Raw genomic sequence first — 19,631 nt, 5'->3', positions numbered from 1 at the left:
GGGTTTGATTTCATTATGTAAACTAAGGATTAACAATCACGAAGGAAGCATTTATGAGCCTAGCAAGACATAATGAAAACAAATACAGTTTGCTTTCTACGAGGAAGTAAAACCAGACTTCCTTAGCACTCCTTAAATAATAAACAACCTTTTGTAAATTGAAGGTAGAATTGTTCCAGGTTTCTACAGTAGGAACTAGTAACTAGTAGCAGGAGAATAATAAGTATTTAATTAGTACTGAAATAGCCCAGGATAGACATACTCCACTAGTAAAATATTTACATTAATAGTTTTAATGCTAACACCAAAATGTCAAAGGTCAAAGCCAATGCTTGGGAAGTGTTTTTCAGCAAAATAAATACAGTATTAAATTTCACTACTCATTCTACTTACTTTTTGAAAAAGGCAGAACACTCCAGTAAGCCAATGGTGAATAGTGTCATTTTTGTTCTCCATCAAACAGAAGAAACCTGTATACACCGAGATGCTTCTTGTTAAAGAACCAGCTATATAAAGTCACTTTTACTTCCATTGTCAGTTTAACTAATGCTTTAATCTTATCTGTAACTGATAAAAGGCTTTCATGATCAAGACCAAATTTTTTTTCTAAAAGGGATTTTACATAGTAAGTCTACCTCATACCCACAACTTGTAATCAAATCAACTGCTTTCAGTTTTCTCTTTCCAGGGAAAAAGGACCACCTGAAGTGCAGAAGTAGGACTTAAACAGAAAAAGCAACTTCAAAAAGCTGTGATTCTTTTGTGGGTTCTATTTGTAGCAAATTGTGTGTGAAGAAACTGCTACCATTATATGGGAATAATCATCAGCATGTTAAAGAAATCATGTAATGGATATTTTCCAATTTGAAGGACAGCTAAGGGAAGTTGATGTATAAAACACTGGAAATTGGGAATCCAAAAAAAGCAAGAGAAAAAAAATATTTAAATGAATGAAAAAATTATCATGAAAGAAAATTAGAGAGGAAGATACATTTTTTAGTAGCCAGATAGGAATCAGGACAGATTTCTAACCAAAAAGTGATCAAGGTAATTTTATTGGGTTTTGATATTTATTATGGCATTGACTCATCACTGTATTTGTTTCTCTTCTTACGTTGTTTTAAGAATGAAACATTTAGGAAAGAAGCACTTTAAAAAATTCCAAGTTCTCCTAGGTATTTGTCTGCTGATTAGTATACATGCATAGAGAGATATACATGTATCTAAACACTACAATTACAAAAGTATTTATTCCCTCTTCATAAAAACATTATTTTGGAATGACTTATGAGGGAGGTTCACATCATTCTGCATCACAAACCACAGAAGACAGACACTGGTTCAGACTACCACTTTAATCAGAAGTTTTGTTTTTAAATGTAAATTACAATCACTATACATCTGCAAGTGCTTACCACATTTGTTCAACTAAGTATTATATATTTATGCATTTACAGCATAAGTCAATTTAAAACAATCACAGTACTTCTTAGTGCAATCTGAAAAAAGAGAAAAATCTTGGACCCACTTTGTGGAAATAAATATCAAGTGACAAAAAATTATTCAGCAATTTTAGTTATGTATATTCAATGGTGTTGACACATGCGGAAGAGTAAAAAGATTTAGAGCTATTCCTTGTAATAGCCAAGTTTTGCAAGTGACATCTCTCTTCTCAGCTGCATAACTTCCCAGAACATCTGATCCACTAAAAAAAGACAGAAATGTCATTAAACATTTGAATTCATATTTTAACTCATGTGCAAGCTACCTTGCTGTACATCAGTTATGGAGAACTTTAGAAGTAACAAACACCTGGCAAAACTAGAATTAATGTGTGAGGGCTACTTGTGCTCTGTTATGACAAAAATTAAGTTTCTTTTTAAAAGTATAAATGATGGTCCTATAAAAAACATTCCCCACATTTGGGTGAGTTTTTTAATTTGGGAATAAAAATACATCAGTTCTTGTCAGTTTCAGTTAATTGCTGTTTCTCATTTTAATTGCCCTGCCCCTGGACTCATTTGCTGTAAAAGTGACTGCAAGAAAAAAAAAAAAGTAGAGCATGTTGGATAAGAAATGTTTGTAATGTGGAATAGCACAGAATCTGTAATTTTGTAATCTTTCTTCTTCCCTTTTTGTCTACCAGTAATATGTCAGCAGCCATAAATTGAGAAAAAAGAACATTTCATCTGTATTTTGCTAAACTTGATGAGCCTAGTGAGATCAAAAAAATTCAATGCAGTCAAAAATCATAATAGGGAATGACTACACAGATTATTAAACAAATACAATGTCTTCCCAACCATACTTTTAAATATTGAAGGTTGAGATATCTACATAAATTTATAAATGGAAATTGTTTTTAATGGTAAATATAACAGCTGAGCTGAAACACCATATTCAGGTTTTTTTGATCAAAACATCTTGAAGAATATATTATTCTTATAATTATGAAAATATTGTTTTCTTTGATAGAAAAAATACTAAACTTACTTTCTTTACCCCAGCAGCAAATTAAGCCATTTTTAGTTGAACCTATATAGTTTATTTTGGTCAAACTAAAAGCCTTTTTACTATAAACTACCATAAAATTTGAGTAACACATTCTCGGTATCTTCTGCAAACAAGCGTATCTGTAAACTACTACCATCTGAAGGTTTTACTAAACATAACTTAGGGTATGAAATAGGAGGATTTCTGATGAATTCCATGAAAATAATTCACTTTCACAAGGAAAGGCAAGAGTATTTTTTTTCCACACAACAGCCTCCCCATTAATGAGCTCAGAAATACTTCAGGTTAGAAATGGGATCAAAAGATTTGGAGGTACCTAAAATACCAAGCTCCTGAACCTGAGATACATCAGAAGAGATTAATATTGGTGAGGTAGATCAAAGCAATGTTAATTGCAGTAGAAATCTGGATGAAGCCAATCTACCCAGAATCAAAAACTGCAAAAGAATGAAAAGCCCAGACTTCTTTAAACATTACAATGCTGGTTTACTCTACTTTCAAAAATACAACTGAACTAAAAAAAAAGTTAACATTTTGAAAGTGAAAGCAATTTTAAAAAATAACTATTGACACAGGGCCTGGGCACTTTTTTTCTGCTATTTGTGCTTAGCAAATCCAGAGCCTACATGACACTGCCTGTTTCAAAAGAACTCTGGACTAAAGGCTGTTGCGCAATATTCTTTGACCTGGACAGGAAAGACAAATCTTTTGTCTACAGTTTAAACACAATCAGATCACCATCATTTTCTGTGAGAAGCAGGTAAATGAAGACCAGTAAGTACAATTCAAACATAAAATGTATTTTAAATTCTAGAATTAAGTGACTAGGTGTACAGTGCATCATTTTCATAACCATCTTCTGTTTTATAGGCATACTGAAAATAGTGCAGTTAAGCAAATTTCTGAGCTACTGTACTGTCAGAGTTTAAATAGACATTTCAAATAGTATTGGATGTGCTGTTCCTACAGGAACAAAGTGACTAAGTAACTCTGGTAGGGGAAAAAAGCAAGTCTGAATCAGTGGCAGTAAAAACCACATTTCCCTTTTTGAGGTTGGGGGTAATCAAACCTTACATTATCAGATACTTTTTACAACCAGAGCCCAATCAAGAGACTTTGCCATGCCACAGCAGTGGCTGAGACTGCATTTCTCAGCTGCACTCAGATGAACTCACCTCCTTACTTTTTGCAACTCAACCCAAAAGATTGTCTTTTTTGCCAGTTCTCCCTGAAAAACAGCCTGACAAGAAGGGCTGTCTGAATTCTCTACTGAGCAAAATGAATAATGTAAGGGGATTCCAGATACAGTAAAAATCACTGCTTTTTAATTAGTTGTTCTTAAAAAACCCTTTATTGGATGGTGGGATATCACCAAATTCTCATAATTACAGTAACTATAACCAACAGATAGCTCTCCTGTAATGTCAGATCACTGCTATTGTGCACTGATTGTGAGTTACATGCACTATGTAAATTTATTTTTTAATAGATGCCAAATATTTCCTACTCACCATCTTGCTGCTTCAACAGTCCTTGTTGGATGTATCGAATATATGTAAAGAAGTTACACACAGAAGTGATCTGAACCCATATAAAAATAGTAGAGTTAATATTTTGTTTAATGGAATGGAAAAATGAACTACTACTCAAAATTAAATCACAGAAACTACTTACCCTGTAACGACAGAAAGGAGAGATGTAGTAATAACTGCTTGAATCCCCTAATTTGATTCTATGCTTGCAGGACTTACTTTGTCCACTGAGAGCACATTTCCTACAAAACAAAGTTTGTATGATTTAATACACAAATCTGACATTGTCTATTAATGTAACTGTTTCATATTCTACAAATACCTAAGTATCTGCCTACATTTTACAAGTGTCAATTATTACATTATTTTATAAATTATTTTAGTTCCACAAGGACTAATTTTGTTTCAGTACCCAGTGTATCGTGATACATTTATGATTTTTAAAACTTTCTTCAGCTCTGGTCATATACTTACATATTCACCAATTCATGATGGCTTGACAACTCTGGAACAGTGGGATTTCTTTAACTAATTCTTCGTATGTAGAATAAACATCTAAATTACCAGTTGATGAAAACATTTAAAGAGATTTTAAAAAAAAAAATCTGCTTGACATTGCATTCCTCATAAAAAAGAAAAGCCCTACAGAATAGCAGTCAGTTCTCTGAAGCCTCTCATATGCATTCTAAACCAGCTATGCATTTATCCCCAAACTGAAATTGTATTTTACAGTCAGAGTATAAAATCATGTGAGATAAAGCAAAACATGCCATCTGGCAATAATTCTTTCCATTACCATTATAAAAAATGATGGTAAAATAGTCAAATTTACTACTTCTGATGTATTATTGTAAGTATGTTGTATTCAGGGACAAGGGAAGGTCAGTAGTAACAAAACATTCTTCCCAAAAAACAATTCACAAAAAGGCAAAGAATTGCAAAATATTTTCTCCAACATTCTTCAGAAAAAGAAGCTTTGAATCTCTTGTAAAAACTGCTGTTAATACAATCTAACTAAATGTAAATAAAACATGAATTTTATTTATTTGGAACTTCTGTACTACAGCATTTCAGATTACCTGGATAGTCAAGGCATCCAGTTTCACAGAGTTTAAAAGCTGCTGGCTCTTCTCCCTTCCATTTCTACCTCACAAAATTAGGGAGTCTAAGAACAAAAAGCCTTTTAAAAGGGAAATAAAAATTACTAAACTTCTATCGTTCTAAACAGTGGCTCAGAGGCCCTGTTAAATAGCCTGCAGAGCCATGTAGTCCACAGAGCCATGTAAGGCAGGAGAAAATCGAAGACTGTTCATGATTTTTCATAGTAATCTGAGGACTGTCAGCAGTCCATTGATTCAAGAAATACCACTGAAGCAAGCTGATCACAATTTCAGTCAAGTTTCTGTAAAAACACAAGACTTTCAATGCTAGGAAAATAAAGCCCTTTCTTCCTTCTGACTATAGAATTATTTTCCATATATTACTTTCCATCTCTCCAGTTTAGACACCGGCATTAAACACATGACATTTACTACTTATGACCAGGTTCTGCACTGTACAGCACACATGCAGCTTAGTGCTTTGTTCCCCATGGGGACAATTACTTGAATCCTAGGGGAAAACCCTGCTGTTTTTCATTTAGGCATCACTTACTACAACACCATCACAGACACGAAGTTCTATATATATAGAATCTTTCTTCACTATTATCAGAGCTCTCTGCTCCAAATTTTGCTGTTGGGCTTATTACTTGCTATTTTACACATCTTTCCCCCATATCCCAGGCAACTGCACAACAAATAATAATTCCTTTAAAAACATTATTCTAGTTTTTGTTACTATTTATTTACAGTTTGTCTATATTTTGTTACCTAAGAACATGATTTCAATGAAAGTAGTGTTCTGCATCATATAAAAAAAAAGTGAAACTGCTACTCTGATTTAGTGAAAACTGGAACACCTGTTTCCCATTCAGTGCCAGTAATCATATTTAAAGCCAAGCACATTTGCTGTCAAATTAAACTTAAATACTGCATATTCCTTATCTATTACTTATTGAGAAGCAATACCACAAAAGTTTTAGTCACTAGATGACAGATGGAAAAGGAAGAAAGCAACACACCTGGCCTTCTACTACCCTAAAATACTAAATTAAAATTTGTGCAGTCATGTGAAAACATTCATTTATACCTAGCAATCTACTTATGGATTAAGTAAATTGTAATTAAAATCTTAAATTAGACAAAACAGATTAACAATCTCATTAAACTTGTGAATGATGCAATTATGTCTCCTGGTTTTGAGTAAATATTTCATCATTTTGAGACATAGGAAAGTTGCTTAAACCACAGTGATTGTAAATTCCTCTTTAACAACACATAGCTTGTTTCAGTAGCTTCCGACTGTCCAGATTCTCTACTGTATTCATGCAACACAGCTGTCATTGGTCTGCGTTGGACTTGAAATCACCACCCCTTGAGCAGCCCCATTATTGGTGGAGCCCCATTATTGGTGCTCAAAGAGCACTTTTTCTCATGACAGGAGTAAGCTGAAGAATATAGAAGTGCCTGAATTTTGTAGGCTAGCAAGGATCAAATACTAAATCAAATACTAAAGTCATAGACCAATTTTAATTTTATATAGGTTCTCTAGAGAAAAAGTAGAAAAATGTGAAATATGTTAAGTGTATTTTCTCTTCTACTTAAAACCAGATGAAAAACAAGAACTAAAAACCAAGTGATGAAAATAATAAAAGAAAAAATAATAAAATAAAAATAATAAAAAAAATAATAAAAGAAAAAAATAATCTTAAGAGCCAGATGAAAACATTTTCAATTTTCTATCAGATAACTGAGCTCTGTCAAAATAAGTATTACAGAACGAATAGTCAGATTGTTCAAAAGATCTCCAACAGAAAAGTCAAGGCTTTCTTATGATCTGGAAACCTCCAGATTAACATGGACCTTGCTTGCTTAACCCTTGCTTGCTTAACCACTAAAGCATACTACGAATCCCTTACTCCTCCACATCCATCAAAGCTCCAGTGTCTCAGGCAAATCCCTCCCACCTTCAATGTCTATAACAATACCTGACAATCCTTGCTTCACATTCCTCTAGAACCATTCAAAGATTTCTAAGATAACTTCCCCTTCATTCAAGCACACTTCCTTCTTTAGGTTCAAACTCACATTCACTTTCATTCCTGCTTCATTATATTCCTCCCATGCAAATTCAGAGGATTTACTCTATTTCCTCTCACCTTAGCTACATTTTTCAGCGTGCTACATATAACCTAAATTTCCACAGTATCCACAAATACTCCAAATGCCCAATATTCAGCCTCTGCTACCTATTTCTTTCATGATGCTTTCCAGATGAAAGCCCCTAGTTAAAAAGCTGTTTCAAGTAGCAGGATGGTGTTCTCCTAAGGATTTAAAGCTACTTTTGTGGTCAATACATCACATGAACTAGTCTGTCAAGAAGGGAATTTGTCTTAATGGCTTGTTCTATATCGGTCTTTTTTTAAAGTTTCATTTCATAGTTTCTTACTTTCCTCCTAAAATTTGGCAATAGCAATCTTAAATCTTAGATTTTTAGGAAATTAAGGTTTAAGTTATACAGATTTGACTGAGGTGATCAGTTGACAGTAGTTCTCAATCCAAGAGTTATCTCAAATGAGCCAAGATTCCCCCTCTGTCTGTTAGCTTAACATACTTTGGTCCCCCACATTCCACTGCAGAAGCTTTCACAAATCGAACAGGTTGCAAGCCAACAGGTTCAATGCTCAGAGTGTTGTTTTCAACAGCTTCCAGAACAGCTGAGGCCAACTGCAAGAGAAATTTAGAAAGCAGTTAAAACCAGCTCTATGTTATCCATTCCCTCAAAGCACTGATATATTTCTCCTTCTGTAAAGTTAGGAACACTGGAAAAAAAGAAAACATCAACTCGCCAAACAAGTTCCGTCACAACAGAGATTTTGCTTTCATCCTGAGCAAGAGGTCCCATTTCCAGGCTCCTGTTTAAGTTATGCTGCCTTTACAGCCAGGAATGTAGTCAAGCATGTTTCAAATGCTAACTGTATTGTCTGAGTGATTTCTCCTAAGTCACATACATTCTCATAAGCACATACATTTGTACATGCAGCGTTATTGTCAGAGTAGAATGAGGAAGCTGATGAGGCCTTCTACAGGCAGCTGGTAGCAGCCTTGCAGTCACAGGCCTTGGTTCTCGTGAGAAATTTTAAGCTGCTCAGATATTCACTGGACAGCCTACTCAGCACCCATTCACAGTCCAGGAGATTCCTCCAGTGCACTGATGATAACTTCTTGATGCAGTTGGTGGAGGAGCCAACTCGGAATGGAGCATTGCTGGATCTTGTCCTGAAGAGCAAGGAGGGCCTGGCTGAAGCAGTGAAAGCTGAGGGCAACCTTGGCTGCAGTGACCACGAGATGGTGGAGTTCAGGATCTTATGTGGTAGAAAAAGGATTCCAAGTCGAATCACAACCCTGAACTTCAGAAAAGCCAAATTTGCCCTCTTCTAACAATTGCTGGGGACAGGGTACTAGAAGGTCAAGGAGCCCAAGAAGGAGGGTTAACTTTCAAGAATCACTTCCTCTGAGCTCTTCATGCATCCCAATGGGAAGGAAATCAAGAAAGGGAACAAGACCAGTAGGGAGCTTCTAGGTAAACTCAAATGGAAGAAGAGAATCTATAGATTGTGGAAGCAAGGGCTGGCCACTTGGGAGGAATATAAGACTGTTGTCTGAGAATGCAGAGTGTTGTCTGGATGATCGGGTAGTGAGACGGATCAGCAGTTGGTTGAAGGATAGAAGCCAGAGAGCTGTAGTCAATGGGATGCAGTCTTGTTGGAAAACTCAGCGCTGGTGAGGCCACACCTCGAGTACTGTGTCCAGTTCTGGGCCCCTCAGTTTAAGAAGGATGTAGAGGTCCTGGAGCAGGTCCAAAGGAGGGCAACCAGGCTGGTGAAGGGACTTGAGCACAGGCCCTATGGGGAGAGGCTGAGAGAGCTGGGGCTGTTCAGCCTGAAGAAGAGGAGGCTCAGGGGAGACCTCATTGCTGTCTACAACTACCTGAAAGGAGGCTGTAGCGAGGTGGGAGCTGGACTCTTTTCACAGATGACCTCCAACAAGACAAGAGGACACAGTCTTAAGTTGTGCCAGGGGAGGTTTAGATTAGATATTAGAAAGAATTTCTTCACGGAGAGGGTGATTAGGCTATGGAATGGACTGCCCGGTGAGGTGGTAGATTCTCCGTCCCTGGAGACATTTAAAAAAAGACTGGATGTGGCACTCAGTGCCATGGTCTAGCAACTGCTCCGGTGGGTCAACGGTTGGACTAGATGATCTCTGAGGTCCCTTCCAACCCGGCTAATTCTATGATTCTATGATTCTATGAAATCTGTTTCTAGTGGAGTCCCTCAAGGGTCAGTACTGGGACCACTACTATTCAATATATTTATCGATGACCTGGATGAAGGAATAGAATGTATTATCAGCAAGTTTGCTGATGACACAAAACTGGGTGGAGTGGCTGACACCCCAGAAGGCTGTGCTGCCATTCAGAGGGACCCAGGCAGACTGGAGAGTTGGGCAGGGAGAAATTTAATGAATTACAACAAGGGCAAGTGTGAAGTCTTACAGTTCTTGGAAAGAACAACCCCAGCTACCAGTACAGGTTGGGGACTGAGCTGCTGGAGAGCAGCACAGGGGAAAGGGACCTGGGGGTGCTGGTGGATGGAAGGATGACCATGGGCCAGCAATGTGCCCTTGTGGCCAAGAAGGCCAATGGCATCCTGGGGTGCATCAGAAGGGGGGTGGTTAGTAGATCGAGAGAGGTTCTCTTCCGCCTCTACTCAGCCCTGGTGAGGCCACATCTGGGATACTGTGTCCAGTTCTGGGCCCCTCAGTTCCAGAAGGACCCGGAACGGCTTGAGAGAGTCCAGTGCAGAGTGACCAAGATGATTGAGAGAGTGGAACATCTCCCTTGTGAGGAAAGGCTGAGGGAGCTGGGGCTCTTCAGCTTGGAGGAGACTGAGGGGTGACCTCAGACATGTTTATAAATATGTAAGGGGCAAGTGCCAGGGAGACACAGTAAAGCTTTTCTCAGGGGTGACGAACAATAGGACAAGGGGCAATGTTTATAAACTAGAGCATAGGTAGTTACATATAAATATTAGGAAGAATTTTTTCCCTGTGAGGGTGACAGAGCACTGAACAGGCTGCCCAGGGAGGTTGTGGAGTCTCCTTCCCTGGAGACATTCAAAGCCCCTCTGGATGTGTTCCTGTGTGACCTCCTGTAAGTGTCCCTGCTTTGGCAGGGAGGGGATGGACTCAATGATCTTTTGAGGTCCCTTCCAACCCCTAACTTTCTATGACTGGAAAAATGACAGTATTTCCCATGTGTGCTTGCAGTCTGACTGATATGAGAGAAAAACAGTCCACAACATTAACTATAATGGTTTTTACTGCCCCCTATATAAGCAAGAGACAGTGACAGGACACTATTTCTATAAAACAGCATCTTAGAAATACCATGAGGAAAAAAAAAAACAAAAACACCACAAACAACAGGTTCTGCCATACAGGAATAACATCTGAAGAAGTAGATGTACCAACGTCATATCTGAAAGAGCATAACGGTAAATAAATGATTATTTCAACACTCCAGACTAAACTTCAGAACTTCACTGTAAACTGTCACACTCAAATGAAACAAAAATGGTTAAAATTCATATGAAAACAGTTTTAATACAGTCTATTGGCTTCATGTAACATATTAAAGGAACAGTGCCAGTGACCACATTTAGACTTTTTCCATTACCTCACTTTTTGAGAAGGTTAAACATGGAAAAATATCCTCCCGATAAATTTTGTCCAAGAAAGGACATGTTCTGTCCATGGTAGGCTCATCCTTCCAAGACCTGAATTCATTGTACAAAGATACATCAGCCTAGAACACAAAGATTCACATATTTTAGTAGTGCAGTTCCCAAACTAGAGTCTATCACTAGCAAGTACCACAGACAAACAATGAGCATTAAAACCAAATTCTTTCCTTTGCACCATAACAGAAAATAATTTTCTTCTTGATGTGTTTTCATTACAGCACTTTAAACCATTTCCATTTCTGTGAGTTTCAGAAAAGCAGAGAAATATGAAGAAAACAACTGCAATCCTAAACACCTTGTGTTCACCCTGCATCTGAATATAACAGACTGCTATTTGAACTAAAAGAAAACCGACATTTAACATACTGAATATACTAATACTGGAAACCAAACAATATATAAATCCATTAAAACTACTCATTCTTCATTTCTCATCCTATATCTAAACTGTCTCCTACAATATGATACAACAGGAAGATAAGGATACTCACTGGGCATGACTTGTGTCTCTACATCCCCACAGCTCCTATGGCCAATGAAGAAATACTAAAACAACCCATTAAATCAGGCTAGGAATAAGCATGTACTGTGCTAGGAAGAGACAGTTTTATCTCCTTTGCAAACACCTTGCTTTGTCATCTCTGTGCTAAGATCATTTTATAGCAGTGGGAATGCACGCATCCAATCTCATGTTCAGGAGATTGGAACTAGGTCACTATTGAAATCCTCATTTGTGTTATGGGACAGCCAGCCCCTGGGACCCATTAAGAGCTGGAGCACACTGAGATCCTCCCAGAGATCATTTGGGTTAATGTTACTTAAGGAGGATTCTGTTGAACACCAACACTGCTCCAACACGTGAACCAAGCAGAGCAGAGACCAGAGTTCTGACACATACTCCTAATCCCATGTAATAGACTAATGCCAGTTCCCAATGGGATATGTAGCACCATCCTCAGACTGGTTTCCACATTCTGCTGACACAGACTACAGCACCTCTCCCCTCCAATTGGTTTTTAAATCCCTTTCTTGTACTACTGCAAACTCCTAATACCCAAACCTAAAGCTATAGGAAGGAATGTACACTGTGGGGCAAAGGTTAGCCAGGACATGATTTTAAAGGTTTTAATATTACAAATCAAAAAATACAGATGAAATATTGAAAGAGAGAAAATGTGTGCTACAAGTAAAATATTTTATTTTACATTATATTAAATACTAAATTTAACCCTATTGATAGGATCAGTACATTGCTTTGAACTAAGCTCTGCCTATCTTTGTTTCCCCATAGGTTACCCATATAAACTCACAGTGCTTCAGCATTCTTTCACATATAGATTTTGGGGAATTCTTTTGTTATTTCTGTTGAGTTTTTTCCTTGAAACAGAACCTACAAAATTAGACTGGCAAATTTGCTTTCCATTAGAGCTACTTATCTTACACTGAGGTATAATCAGGAACAACAATCTTAATTAAATTAGTCTATAAACATTCTGGTTGCTAAGTCACCAGCCTCACTGTACAAATGAAATTCAATAGGTGTAACTTGCTCCCTTCAGGAATATTTCCCATACTTTAGAACCCATCTCATGTCTGGCTTCAAAATTAATAAAAAAGACAGCAGCAGAAAAAAAAACCACCTCAAAGTATTTTTTTATTTGTACTACATGCTTCTAAAAATTAAGATGCATTTCTTAGTAACTCAGTTATTTTCTAGCTTTAACTCAATTTCCCTCAAGCTTGCAGTTTATAAGGCAGCTGCCTTGGAAAAACTGCTCAGTGAATATAGTTTGATGCTCTTCCTTTCCAATAGTGTTACAGGTGTATATCCTCCTTGCCTTTACTTGAACTTTCACTAGATCAATATTTTGAATACCTGCAATTAAATATATAGCAAACTGTAATAATTCTAGCTAAATTTTAATGCTTTCATTGCAGAGAAGTATTTCAGCTCTTTTAACCAGACTGATGCATCAATCAGTGTTTATGCTGAAGGGATTCTACCTGCCTAAGATCCTGGCAGCTATTCAGCTTGGCTATATCTTGGTAACACATAAATTCTTTAGGCCTGTCTACTTATCCTAGAGGTTAGTCACACGCTAGGAAGCATTTCTTTGGGATGTTGGCACCTTTCTAGTTCCACAGAAAGAGTGGGCAGCCAATTTCTACATTGCACAAAGAAGCATGAGAATTGACATGTATTACGCCCAGCTGCATCCATCATCTTGAAATGTGAATCTCTGGATGGCAGACTCTTTGTAAGGATCCAAAGCTATATTTCCAAAACCAGAAGGTCATTACATACTCCTGAGTAAGGTAGTCTCAGCCACCCTTCTGAAACAGAATCACTCCAAATCAGAAGAATGATATGCAAAGGGTAACCTAGTTCAGTGGCAAGAAAATTTAGCAAGAAGAGGAAAGAGCAATGGTTTCAGACCCAGTTCCCAGAAACGCAAAACTATCTACCTTAGACCAACAAAAAATAATTGTGGCCTATGAGAAAGCTGGATAGGGACTGTTTTTACAAGGGCATGTGGCAACAGGACAAGGGGTAATGGATTCAAAATGTAAGAAGATAGATTCATGTTAGACATGAGGAAGAAATCCTTCAGTGTGAGGGTGGTGAGGCACTGGCACAGGTTGCCCAGGGAGGTTGTGGATTCCCCCTTCCTGGAAGTGTTCAAGGCCAGGCTGGATTGGGTTTTGAGTGACCTGGTCTAGTGGGAGATGTACCTGCCCATGCAGAAGGGTTTGGAACTAGATAATCTTTAAGATCACTTCCAATCCAAGCCATTCTATGATTCTACGAAAAGCACAAAGTAAACAAAAGCACAAAGCACTGGATAACAAAAGCAGTAGGGAAGGCGTGTCTCCCATGTTTCAAAAAATATCCTAACCATGATGCCAGAGGGAGCGTTACTTTCTTCACTCCATGTTACACTCCATTAATGCTCCTGCTCAGAACAGACATAGAAAGATTCAAGTCCTAGTGGGTGGGAAACACATATGTTACTTTCCCTGGGCTGTCAATGAAATAAAAAGCCACCTGTTTTCAACAGCCTCAACAAGACTCAAAGTTTCTCAGAACAGAAAAGAGACTGAAGGCAAGTGTCAGGCAGACTAGACCTTCTGCAGCATTCCCCACTTCCTCTCCAGAGGAAATTGGGCAGAACAGATTTCTTCCTTCTCTCCTTTGCCCAACACTTACAAATTTAATGGAGTCACAAACTCAGTGTGATGCTTACAAATAAGCTAGATTGCATTCCAGCTCTCCCCTTTCCTTAAGGTCAACTAGGATTCAATTTTAATATAATAAACATCCTGGATACCACCGACAGTGGGCAAGCAGGCTGTAAGGCTTTTTTGGTAATCATGAGTATGAAACAAAGTGGAAAATGCTTTTATTTCCTAGATTTACAGTAAAAAGATGTCTAGTATAAATGCACTAAATGATGACTGGAAAAACAGAGTATATGGTCACTGTGACTCACATTAAAGATCTAGTTAACCTGTCTGACAGTGGCTAGCTGCAGAGCAGCATGAGAGGTAGGACACTGACAGATCTTCATTTTACTGGCTCCCAAATTCTACCAGTCTGTAGTCAAAGAAGCTTCCTACAACCAAGTATCATACCTGTCTTCTACACACCTTGATAGGCTTTTGTCACTTTGCATGACTACATCTAAACACATTTAAATTTTTCATCTTGCTACCTTGCGAGAATAAGTTGTAAGGTTTCATTGTGTACTGACTGAAGATGATTTTTCTTTCACTATCCAGAGTCTTCTTATTACAAGAAATTATTAATATTTGTTCACCATTCATCTTCCCCATGTCACCTGTGACTGAATTGATTTTAATTCTCTCAAGTGTCTCTTTACACAGAAATAGTTCCATAGGTTTGACCACCTGTGATATACTTCCTCATTTTCATCATCACCTTTCTAGGATGAATATATAGCTGCACGAATAAACACACAATGACATGTTTATAGAGCACTGTAATGCTTTTTTTCTTTTGCTAATTATTCCTAAAAACCTCTAAGGCTCTGTTGGTCTCTGATGGCCACTGAGCATGGAAATGGTGTTTTCACGGAATTACCCACAAATACACTATATTTTTCCCCAGCATTTGTAGCTATTCCTAAGTCCTCAACTGCATGTCTGCTAGAGTTGCATTTTTTCCTAGATGCCTAATTTCTTATTTATGGATTTTGAGTTTCATCTGCTGTTCTATAAGCCACTCAGTATCATAAGATCCTTCTCAACTCCTCAGTCACTTACTGTGACAACCATTCCAAGGGCTTGAGCAACAGCTCATTGTCTTCCTTATTTCTCCGCTTTTAATTACATGAGTAGAATATAAAAATGTTTATATTAAGAAATTGTACATGAACATTTAATGTATACTAGAATTACTGTAAGTAAACAAAACAAAGCCAACTTATCAGCAAGAACAGGACAGTCCTTGTACTGTTACCTCTTTACAGTCTTTTACAATTGGTTGCATCATGGTAAGGTCCTGATGACTGCCACCCATCGCACTGCTTGTACTCTTGTTTCTTGCATGGCCTTTCTTAAAAGGAGTTTTTCCAGTAGACTGAAACTCCCTAGATGGAGATGTTGGTGAAGTAGACAGTACTAGTGTTTTCAATGCTGCTACTTCAGCCTGGAGGACATCAATCTTAGTGTGGGAAAAAGAGACTAATGAGCAAAAATATTATATTGGGCTATTACTGTTAACTAATTCTTAAAATTCCATTTCTCTTCAATCAAATCAGGACAATCTCCTAACAGTTCTAACACCAGATACCTATGCAACTGCAGACTGTAGTAACACTGTCTTCCTATGCCCCTTGCTAGCTATCTGCTACCATACTGATACACCAGCTCTGTGCCCACACGTCACAGCAAAACAATTTTTTAATTATGCAATGCATAATATTTTTTTAATAATGCATGCTCTATTTACACCTTTATGATTCACATTTTAGATTTATAACCAAATGAAAAGACAAAGCAGGCAAGTTGGAAGACTCACCTTTCCCTGTGCTTCTTTTAACTGTTTTTCTGCTGCAGCTTGTTTGACATTAGCTTCTTTGACCATTTTGTGTGCTTCCTAAAAAAATGTTTAGCTAGTATAAATGCTTCACACAAATTTACAAGATACAGTAAAAAAACCAAAAAACCTCACACACCTAAGAACACACTTTTACTTCATGAAGACTATTTGTGAACAGCAAGTTGTTTTGCAACAATCTGAAATTAAATAGTTACATACCAAAAAATACCTACAAGTCTATCACTTGTCTTCATCACTGGCCCACCAAGTTTCTTCTCCAGACTGAGAAACCCAGCAACTGCACCCGCCTCCCTCCAGCAGGAAAAATACCTGTCATGGATGCCAGGCTCCAGTCATGCTCTGGTGGCTGACAAGTTCCTTGAATCCCAAGAGAAAGACTCAACCAGTAGCAACAAAACCAACATAAGCACATTCAAAAGAATTTCTCCCTTCTTCTAGGCAGAATAACCAGTTATACTCAACTGTAAATTTCTGTATGAAGGAACCAGTCAAGCACCTATAAAGTTTAAATTCTTACCATCAATAAAACAGACAAAATAACAGCTTAAAACAATTTATAAATTACTAAACATTTCTTAAGCAGAACAGAAAAAGGACTAAAAAAACCCAATCCAAACAAAGAAACAAGTTTAAGCCAGTAAGAAAAAAAAAGTATAAAAGGACTGGGAATTTTCTAAACATACTTTTACCTCTTTTCTCTAAGCCTTTGTTTGCATAATGTATTCGTTCAGGCTCTGAGCCAGCAATTTGTGCCTGTGATCAAGTTACTGTTCTTACTTGGTACTTACTGAAGGCAACAAAGATTGAAAGATAAGGGCCACCAACTAGATTACTTGGAATAGGATCCTTCTGATATCTGTAAAGCGCCTAGCATGTACCTGGACGCTATATAAATAAAACAAAAAAGTTCATACATCATACCAAGAGAGCTGGCTCCCACTGGCATACAACACAGCTGTGTAATATGGGTTTGTAAAATTATCTTAAGTAAAAACAGACACATGCAGGAATGGGAACATACACATTTATACAATGTGTACAAATACATTTAACATTGACCATGCAGTTTCTGCTTAGTGATGCACCTTTGAAAGCAAAGCATGTTACAGTGCTGTTACAGTGTAACAAAGTAATATATATATACACCCAGCTGTGCAAAACAAGTCTCAGTCTCTTATTGGGATGCACTAACGTAAGATCCAGCATATCCACTTATGTGGTCACTGAAATCAGTGGGATTCAGAACAGAATGTGAATTCAAGGGCTGCAGAGCCCAGTACAAAAACTGAGAAACCTCAATAGTGTGTTTTGTTAGGGCCTCTTAGTGATATCAGATCACAAAAGAAAATTCAGGAGACATGCCCACAACAGCTGGGACTTATGAATAATTAAAACTCAGTTATTACCAATACACTACATTTCAAACATCATTTTAAAAATTTGTGAACATTATTCTAAGTGTCATTAATACAAAATTTCACTAATAATTTTTTATTTTTATTCCTCTACAGTTAAAATACCTGCCTATTTTCCTCCTACCAAAATACAAGTGTTTGTGCTAAGAATTGAAGTACCTTTCCAGTCTCCCATATATTCACTACACACAGGAATGGGTTAATATTTTAAGTAACTCTGCCCTATCAGAATGATGAAATAAAATGTATTACCAACCCATAGAGCAGTTCGTAATTTGATTTTTGAATGCCAATATTTTCAAGATTTTAATAGCACTTTCATACCAATACAACATCATAGGTTTAAATATTGTTTCTAAAACATACCCTATGTTGTATATCTTTATGCATATGCTGAAAACTAATATTTATTATAAATAAATCATCTTCAGATTATGAAGTATATTCTGACAGTCATGGGTATCACACTTTTGCCTCTAAGCATTCCTTTATAAAGTCCTAGGATAAAATGAGAATTTATCCTGCTTCAAGTATGGATTTATGGTTTTCTTCTTCGTAATAACTACTCACTATCTTTACTGGCACTACTGTCTTATTCTTCAATGAAAAGTTCCCACGTAAAACATCAAGCTTCTCACTTGGTAATCAGGTTCCAATCTGGTGTAGCACTCAGTATTTATGTTTCTTTCAAGTCTCTGGCAGTAGCATGCTGCCACACCCAAAAATCTAAAGCTGAAGGCATGGTTAAGTAATGTACTTGATACCTCCACAGATGTAGAACTACATTATTTTTTTATTTAGTCACCATGGCAACCAAATTTAGCTCTTATCTAGATAGCCTTCTTGTCAGACAGAGAAGCTGTCTGTCTCTAAATAGTTATGCCAAAAAATAAGCCTAAATAGTTTTAAGCTTTCTGATACATTTTCCTTATTTTCTTTGTTTCATGTCCAGGCAGACTGACAAGCTGAACAACGTCTCTTTCATTTAAGTGAAAAGTCTACTACTTGCTCTTAAGCCTCCACTTCAACACACCCAGGTCTTCAGGACACAAATCCCCTTATAGGCTTATTGCACAAAAATTCAGCATACAATATACTGATTCTACATAAAATATCTGTCTCAGCTTCCTTTAAGTATATCACATCGAAGACTCCAACAAACCTCAAACAGACTAGCTGTAAGTTCTTCCAATTCCTGTCCAAGTTGATCTCGCACTTTAGAAAGCCTTTCACATTCTTCATCTTTTAACTTCAGCTCCTATGGAAAATTGAAAGGTATTTATTCTGACTTAAGAGTAGTAATTTGGCCTTTTAAAGCTAAGACTAGAGAGGGGGGGGAGAAAAAGAAAAAATATAATCAGAGAAACATAAAACCTTTGCTAAACAAAGCCTTTCAAAATATTAGTCTCAACACTACAAGCAATCAAATTAATGCTGTACATAGATAAAACTGTTCCTCCTGATATACAGCAATATACCAGGCCAATCTGAAGTACCTCTAACCTAGACAGTGTTTCCAAAATACTCGGGGAAAAAAAAGTTTTCCTGAGAGTACAGAAGACTTAAGTCTTAAAATATAGATAAAATTAATTATTGGGACAAACAGAATATCAGTTCTGTTTACCCAATCCTTAACAGACACTTAAAGAAAGGAATTCTTTAAAAAAAAAAAATAAAAAAAAAATTAAAAGCTTTGTCTCAGGACAATACTCAATTCTAAAAGAATCTTAAAACATTTTACGACTAGCACTTCTCTGTACAACTAATACAATTCCAAAATCATACTGTAATTTTCTCTTGTTTATGGGGATATACAAATGAAATTAAAACAACCTAAGGAAAGTCAAAATGTTGTTTCCCTACGCCTTCTTAATGAAGAAGGCCTCACCATACTACTTTCACAGTAAGATTTCAACAGATTTGGCAGTGTAAGGGCTACACATGCTCAATCTCATCTGTGTTGTTACAAGCTTAATAGAAAAGTGGGGTAATTTGCAGAGAAGTATAAAAAGCTCAACAAGGAATTTGGAAGAAGCGTTCCTCTCCCCCTTCCCAACCATGAAATCTCTTGTAAGAAAAAGAAGGAAGGAGAGAAAAAGGTAAAGAAAAGCAGCAGACCAGCCACTCTGACCTTTCAAGCATTTATTTTTTGGCCACGACGCCCCCCCCATTGCCATCTA

At 37.1% G+C, this 19,631-nt stretch overlaps 1 protein-coding gene across 3 annotated transcripts in view; it reads right to left on the bottom strand.

Annotated features, from left to right (window-relative positions):
• Positions 1–1,336: 1,336 nt before the first annotated feature.
• The window catches only part of RAB3IP (RAB3A interacting protein), a 33,134-nt gene continuing 14,839 nt past the window's right edge, over positions 1,337–19,631 (bottom strand). For 2 of the 3 annotated variants that reach the window (XM_071766686.1, XM_071766703.1), the window contains exons 4-11: positions 18,614–18,709; positions 15,995–16,072; positions 15,434–15,637; positions 10,887–11,015; positions 7,761–7,873; positions 4,189–4,288; positions 4,026–4,095; positions 1,337–1,705 (exon numbers count right to left, since the gene is read on the bottom strand). In XM_071766686.1, the coding sequence (XP_071622787.1) occupies positions 1,629–1,705; positions 4,026–4,095; positions 4,189–4,288; positions 7,761–7,873; positions 10,887–11,015; positions 15,434–15,637; positions 15,995–16,072; positions 18,614–18,709 (867 nt within the window). In that variant the 3' untranslated portion in view covers positions 1,337–1,628. The remainder of the gene's footprint in view (positions 1,706–4,025; positions 4,096–4,188; positions 4,289–7,760; positions 7,874–10,886; positions 11,016–15,433; positions 15,638–15,994; positions 16,073–18,613; positions 18,710–19,631) is intronic. The other variant, XM_071766696.1, reaches the window with a different exon arrangement.

The sequence above is a fragment of the Heliangelus exortis genome, chromosome 1 (genome assembly GCF_036169615.1).
Source record: "Heliangelus exortis chromosome 1, bHelExo1.hap1, whole genome shotgun sequence".
Taxonomy (NCBI): Eukaryota; Metazoa; Chordata; class Aves; order Apodiformes; family Trochilidae; genus Heliangelus; species Heliangelus exortis.
This window is presented reverse-complemented; position numbering and strand designations above follow the sequence as displayed.